Source organism: Clupea harengus, chromosome 13 (genome assembly GCF_900700415.2).
Source record: "Clupea harengus chromosome 13, Ch_v2.0.2, whole genome shotgun sequence".
In the NCBI taxonomy this organism is placed as follows: Eukaryota; Metazoa; Chordata; class Actinopteri; order Clupeiformes; family Clupeidae; genus Clupea; species Clupea harengus.
Window position 1 is genome coordinate 27,931,123 of NC_045164.1, and position 7,174 is coordinate 27,938,296.

Here is a 7,174-nt window from a genome sequence, read left to right on the forward strand (position 1 = left end):
ACTTCCCGTCCTAACTGGCACTTCGACTAGTGCGTAACTTGCAATTACAGCAGTTACACTTCTGCACTCTTTCTTTCTTTTTATTTCATTTTGTTATATTTCTAATGTAAAGTAGTATTTATTTATTGTTACACCAGGTTCTATTGCTCGTAGCTTGAATATTCTCTCCCTTGTACGTCGCTTTGGACAAAAGCGTCTGCTAAATGACTAAATGTAAATGTAAATGTAAATGGATACAAGTAATCAAATATGTACAGGGTAGCTAGCCAATGTGCGATTTCATACAGCCGATATGTGTATAAGCAGGATGAGGAGATAAAACAAAGACGGAGGACCAAAATATCAGTAGGTTTTCAGTCAGCAGCAGAACAGTGGACATACCACATGGTGAGATTGTTTGTTAGGGCGCTCTCAATAAAGTGAAACTCACCAGAATATGACATGACGGATAGAGCAGGATGAAGACATTAGGTGTGTCATGTCATCCGGAAGATAAGCATCTGCTGTGCCTTCACAATGTTTTAATCTTTTGTGTAATATGACAAGTTTGAATAGTGTGTAGGGGAGAGAAAAGTAAAACGTTTACAAATGACAACTCCAGAACTTTGTGACAATATCAGAGTTCTAGTGGTCACATTTTCAATAGAAATGTTGCACTATCTGGGCATTGACATGAGGCTAATACATACATACTATTTTATAGTTAAAAACAACAGCAATGTCCAGTGTCCCAGTCAAGGGGAAAGGTTTGAACCATAGACATATAATTATATGTATATATGTATATATGTCTGTAAAATGCTAATATGAGTTCCTGCTCCAGACTTGTGACACCTTTTCAACAATGCACTGGAAACATTAAGGTGCGGGGCACATGGAGAGCCACACAAGGTTTAAAGCATAAAAGCAGACTCTCGTTAACACTATGCAATCTCCATGGTCGAAGAAATTGTCGGCAGATTGGATGTAGTTCTGGTCAAAGTTCTTTAAAGTGAGAGGGGACTGGCAATGTGAGCTGCTCAGGGCCACCAGAGAGCGGGCTAGAGAGTACTTTGCAGCGCAGCTGACTGCCCGAACAAAACGAACGGTAGTGAAATGCATCAGGAAACACGGGTCGTCCTAAAAAGAGAGAAAGAGGAGGAAGAGATGTACATTTGATGGATGGGATTTGATGTTTTATTTTAGTACTTTTTGTGTGAAGTGGTTGCAGTGTGCATCAGGCTTACTCAACATATGTGGACACTGCAGACAGAAAGACAGACAGACATACATACAAACGTACAAACACACAGTCAGACAGATAAATAGATAAATATACTTAGGCTCTCACTATGTCAGGATTTCTTCCATCAAGCAGCGCAAGATCCTGCAAGTGCCACACCTCAATCTTCTGGTAGGAGTCCAATAAAAAAGTCTGTTTGGTCTTTTTTTTGCGAGATGACTGACGCTTCCGGCATTGCACCACAGACAGCTGGACCTCCTTGTTCTTCAACACTTATAGCCACCATACCACAAAGACTTGCATTATCCTTTTTTTTTTTTTTTTTTTTTAAACATATGTACAGTATGGATATATTTACTCTATCATTGTTCTAAAAAGGTAGTACTGAATAATCCACATCCAACAATTTCAAGCAATTATTGAAAGAAATGCTTCTTTTGCAATTTAATTTTCTTCATCTAATAAACCTTTGATTTTTTTTTCATCCAATAAACCTTTGTCATTTTGCTTTTTACAATAGTTAGTCATCTTAGGCACTGACTGCCTTAATCATTAGCACTCAAAATGAAAAAATAATAATTTACCTGTGACACAGAGGAAATGCCTGCACTGCACTGGCTCCTCAATCTCTATGAAGTCTTTCAACGTCTGTCCCTCTGGCCAGAACAACCGCTTCTGCATCTCCTCCTTCAACAGCGATGACATGTTTCAAAGAAAAAGGATAAGACACAACAAACTAAAAAAGGGGACAATTACATGAAGACACAGCTGCTCCTGAGTCAGGATCTTTTTTGTGGTGGTTCTCTTTCTGTCTTCCTCTCTCTTTTTCTCTCACTCTCTTTCCTCCACTCTGTCTCTGTCCTTCTCTCTCTCTCTCTCTCTCTCTCTCTCTCTCATTATTCATGAATATTCATTAAATTCCCCCAGAGGACAAGGAAAGAACTTTGGCAATCAAACATTTCTTCCATCTTATACAGCATTATTGCAGCTTCAATTAGAGACCATTAAAATCATTTTGGGCATGACAGGATACAAATAGATTTGACCTCCATTAAGCATTTTAGTGCCATTAGCCTGCTTTTTGCCAGTGAAATTCAAGACAACAGAAGCCAGTGCATGTGGATGTGTCTGCAGGATGCACTGTAGCTTCACACCAGAGAACATTACTTCATTCAAAGTGTCTATGGAGGAACTTTGACACCATTATTCAATTCGTCACTCTGCTGTCCACTAATTCAATATCTGCTTTCAGAGTAGAGTGAGAGCACTTTGGATGTAATGTGTTTCACCTGAATGGGGATGTGTGTTTCATCTTTGCTTTCCATAAAACATTTGAATGCATCACATGATGCATTCAAACAGGCTTACATGGCACCTTCCCATTTCGAATCATGAAACCTCATTTGTCTGGAAGCAATATATAGAAGTGGCTATTGTGTGTATGCATGATATTGAAGACTCTGTGATCAATAGCCTCATACAGGTGTGGTTCACATTGACAACAAATCAATGTCTGAGGCTAAGGAGTTGTTTGTTTGGGATTGTGGTGCAGATTGAGGGGAGGTAATTTCCTAGTTTATGCACTTATGTCTAGGTATAATGGAGAGGGATTGAAATATCCAATCAGATGATTCATAGGACCCAAAATGATGTAATGAATGTACTTAAATTGTAAAACAAAACTTGTTCTTATTTTATATCTTTGATAAATTTTAACCATAATCTAATATTATTATATTATACCTGTTGCCATAACAGAATTTCAGAATTCAACAATCACTTTGGAATTATGGAGATAATGGCATAATTTAGAAGTAAACAAATATTTCTCTAAAATAATTCACTACATTGCTACACAAGTGAATCTGAGGAACTGAAATAACTTTTGGGGACAATGCAGGTGAGAGTGAATTTAGACCAAAATGATATGTTTGTGTAGGACAAACAATGAGAATAAAATGGCTTGCCAATATTTGTTTTAATAACATAGAAGACAAATGGTAATGAACTGTAGCCTACCTTTTGTTGTGTATCACCCCTGACAATGGACTGTTCCTTAACCATGTCCCACTAAAATGTTGTTTTTGATATAACCGACTGAAGCTGAATAAAGAAGAGGGGAAAGGACATTTTACAACCCTTTCCAAAGAACCAACAAACGGACATGAATATCTTGACCCAGTGACAGATAATATGGATGGAACATATCATGGTATTCTTTGAATCACACATCCACACAGAAAAATGAACACATATATTTTCTACACATTTGAGACCTGCAGTTACTGCTTTCCCGAATACTTAATTCGATTAAAACCTCCGATTTTTTTAATGGGGAAGTTGTGGAGGAGGATAATACATGGCTGGAGATGGAGGAAGAATTAGGATATTATGAAGAGGAGGAAGATACTTATGAAGAGAAGGAGGAGGAGGAGGAAGAAGAAGAAAAAGAAGAAGATGACAACTTTGATGATGATGACATAGATAAGAAGTATGAGAGAAGACAAGACTATTTAGATTAAAAAAAAGATGGCGAAGTATCACTGAAATATTTTTTTCCCATCAGGTTCAGGGACTGTCAGGTGTGGCAGCCCAAAAGAAAGAAAGGACTGAAATTTGGACATCTGATAGAGATTACTGGAGAAGATTATGTTAAAGAGGTTACCCATGCTGGGAGAGGGGTCAAAGTTATACTTTTCCTCTACAGGCCAGGGTCCGTTTTCATAACTCTCAGATGAGAGCATAATTTTATGTATCACCCTTTGGTATTTTTGTCTTCATTTTGGTTCTATATCCTACTATTGCGTTTATTCTGCTAGGAATGATGACAAGCTCTCTCTTTCTTTTAGTATTCCATTGTGCTTCCTCATGAATCACCACTTCTCAAGACTTGCCCCCAAATTCCCGGACACTAAGTTCCTCAGAATTCTTGACAGCAGCTGCATCCCAAACTATCCAGAAAAACACCTCCCTACGGTGTTTATCTATGAAAATGGCTGTCTGAGGAATAGTATGATGGGTGAGAAAGAATGTGGAGGCAGAAATGTTCTTGAGGAAGGTAAGGGCACTATAGTGGTAGCAAAAAAGTAAGAGATTGTTCACGTGTTAAATAGTCAATTTATATCAGAAATTAGATAAATAAAATGACTTTACATGAATTTGATTTCATATGTCTTTCTCCTTAGAACTGAAATGGCTTCTGTATTTTGTGGGTGCCATTGTCTGAGAGCTGTTTTCTGCTTGGTTTTTGTAATAGACTGCAGCATTTGCAGACGAAATAAACAAAGAAATAAATCAAAGAGGACTGTGTCTCTCATGAAAAGGGTTTGGTAGAGCTATAAATGTATGCGTAAAAAACTACATTGAAAGTTTACCTCACCTTACCTTAGTTCTGTCCACCAGCTCTGAAAGGTGCACTAAATAAGCACGCATTACTCCAGTTTCCAGTCACTCACAGAGAAAGGTCACTGTCCTTAATACCATCCACAGAGCTTGTACACCGATCATTGGATGCTTGGTTTGCAGCGATGCACTGCTCAAGATGTAGGGATCAAGGAGTCAGCCTCAAACCTGATGATGAGAGACATTTTTTTTTTTTTCAAATGATTAATAGCACAGATAGTCTGAGTACTAAATCATATGTAGAGCCAGAAGAATAAGTGACTGATTCAGGCTTTCTGGACCCTGGTTAATTGGCCTGAAAGGCTGCAAGGATAGTGGGCTTCCTCGATCATTTTTTTAGAAACTAAAGCATCAGTGCGCACTTCATCAAGCCACTGTGGAGAGTGAGTGAGTGAGGATACCTCACATCATCCTAATGAAGCACTCTGGAAATAATAATGAATATTAATGAAAACATTTCTGGAAAACTGGGATGTGGCTAACCTAACAAGCCACGCACCACTAAAAATCAGCCAGAGATGCTCTAGAAATGTTACGGGTCACTGAACTATGATAAAATGGGCCCTAGATGACTTAATAATTACATCATCTTAATAAGACATTTTCATTATTGTTATCATTACCATTCTCTTCTTCGACATATGTATCTACATAGAAAGAATATGTGAAGAATGAGTTTGGACCTAACATGTGAACCAACTGAGAGAACATTACACTTGTCCCTCCCATAATGAACTTTGAACTTCAATGAATTACAGCGGGACGTGAGCGCGACCAAGCAAGTTAGCTGGATAGCATAACAACGTTTGATGGGAGCTACAAGGATAGGTGGTGCTGCAGAAACAGCCGACATCGGCGTTTGACCCATTGTCTGCCAAGACAACCAACATTACAGTTTTGTCAAGGCGCAGACTTTTGAATGATGGAATGCATTTGTGGATTAAGACATCGAAAATATCGATGGTATTACTGTCAGACCTGTCAGATGCAGGGGCACTGAGATTAATTTGCTAGCCACCTCGCTAACAAATGTCGATGTACTTCTACCGAATCTAACTAGCTAAGTAAGCAGACTAGACGTAGCAAGATAGCAGGCTGCTATAGCATTAATATTTGTCTCTATAACGTTAGATTGCTGGCTATTAAAGTTTCTTGTCAATACCATTTCAGAATGTTTCACGTATCATAATGTGTTAGCCAGTGACGGCTGCCATTCATAAAACGACAGCAAGCTAACATTGATTCAGCTACCCGGTAGTAGGGTTAAATGGTTATAATTCACTGACAGTGAAAAAGATTGCTGTAATTGTTTGTAACGTTAGTAAGGGATACTAGTACTCGCCTAAACCTATTAGTAGGACGAATCTTACGTTAAACGTTACTTGGTCTCCATCCCAGCTGCATTTTTAGTCGGGCAGATATCTGTGGACATCATTAAGGTATTTTGCAGGTACACTGTATCTGATAACGTTATTTCGTTTCGGATTAGTTTCCCTCACCTGCATTTTGGTTCAACGTTAGGTTAAGTAGTTATCCTATATATAACTAACGTTATCTAGTTCACAATAATCTCCTCGCCTATCTAGCTAGATAGCATAGCTAACTAGCTCGATAGTAAACCACCAGTAAGTTTTCCATCATAACAGTTGTATGACCGGTTCTCTGCTTCCTCTTTACCGAATAACACGATTATTCTGTGTTGTTAGGAAACGTTAAGTCCATACACAGAACTCGTCGGTTATTGTGAACCTGCTAAAAACGAAGGAAACATTAGCAAGGCATCCATCGTTAAACTAGGTATTAGTGACAGCAGGCAGCAAAATAGTCAGCTAACAGTAATAGCGAGCTAGCCTAACTAGGTTGCAGAAGATATGGCAGCAGACCTTCAATCAAAATATACCAAACTGGCCCAGGAGTACTCAAAGGTGACATCTCTCTCTCTCTCTCTCGTTTTTTAAATTTTGTTCTGTGAATAGTCAATTCTCTAGCACTGTCTGGAAACATCACACCTACTGCTTTCTAACGCTTCAGCAACACCTTGGCTGGGACAATGTATTAAGCCTGTTATCTTCTAACCGTATATTGTACTTTGTAAAAACATTATTATATATAATGTTATAACATAACAGTCTTAAAAAAACAGGTAAATTACATAATGTGGCGAATTTGCTTGCTCTGCAAAAACTGAAACGGTCAGCTGACATCACGGGGATTCAGAGCGTTTTCTTTTGACTTTTGAGCCTAGTTACCAGAGAGCCTACGACAAGGCCCTCTGCTACTAGACAGACTATAGCCATAAGGAAAGGCTTTGCTGGTGTTTTGTCAAGTCGAAACTCCGTTTTAAACCTGTTGAATATGATGTATTATTTTGAAACACTGTAAACGTCCATGCTGCTGTAGACTATAATACTGAAATCGGATCCTTCCTGTTGTTTGAGACAGGAAAAAGGATCAGAGTAGTTGCTGTTGCAAGTTTCTGTGTCAGCATATGGCCTTAATTGTTTCAGACACCACTTCACTACCACGCTAGAAGTGTAATAATGTATACTG

The 7,174-nt window shown here is 38.5% G+C and overlaps 2 protein-coding genes across 4 annotated transcripts in view; one reads left to right on the forward strand and one right to left on the reverse strand.

Annotated features, from left to right (window-relative positions):
- Positions 1-825: 825 nt before the first annotated feature.
- exoc1l (exocyst complex component 1 like) lies at positions 826-3,305 on the reverse strand. Of its 2 annotated transcripts, XM_031579253.1 has the most exons (4): positions 3,242-3,305; positions 1,807-1,909; positions 1,331-1,494; positions 826-1,119 (listed from the first exon to the last, which is right to left on the reverse strand). In XM_031579253.1, exons 1-4 carry the CDS (start codon positions 3,284-3,286, stop codon positions 859-861), a joined length of 573 nt encoding a protein of 190 aa, XP_031435113.1. In that variant the 5' UTR covers positions 3,287-3,305; the 3' UTR covers positions 826-858. The 2 variants fall into 2 exon arrangements, with proteins under 2 accessions (XP_031435113.1, XP_031435114.1); XM_031579254.2 differs by lacking the exon at positions 3,242-3,305 and having other exon boundaries at positions 1,807-2,143.
- A 2,087-nt stretch (positions 3,306-5,392) lies between these two features.
- ppp1r21 (protein phosphatase 1, regulatory subunit 21) overlaps positions 5,393-7,174 on the forward strand; it is a 24,060-nt gene continuing 22,278 nt past the window's right edge. For both annotated transcript variants that reach the window (XM_031579112.2, XM_031579114.2), the window contains exon 1: positions 5,393-6,549. In XM_031579112.2, coding sequence (XP_031434972.1) covers positions 6,496-6,549 — 54 coding nt within the window. In that variant the 5' untranslated portion in view covers positions 5,393-6,495. The remainder of the gene's footprint in view (positions 6,550-7,174) is intronic.

Bases quoted from the DNA above. Each gene is read 5' to 3' on its own strand.
- exoc1l (XM_031579253.1), bottom strand. From the start codon at position 3,286: ATGGTTAAGGAACAGTCCATTGTCAGGGGTGATACACAACAAAAG. The intron at 1,495-1,806 runs GTAAATTATTAT...GGTGGCTATAAG, and splicing joins GCATTTCCTCTGTGTCACAG to TGTTGAAGAACAAGGAGGTC. The intron at 1,120-1,330 runs GTGAGAGCCTAA...CTCTCTTTTTAG, and splicing joins ATGGAAGAAATCCTGACATA to GACGACCCGTGTTTCCTGAT.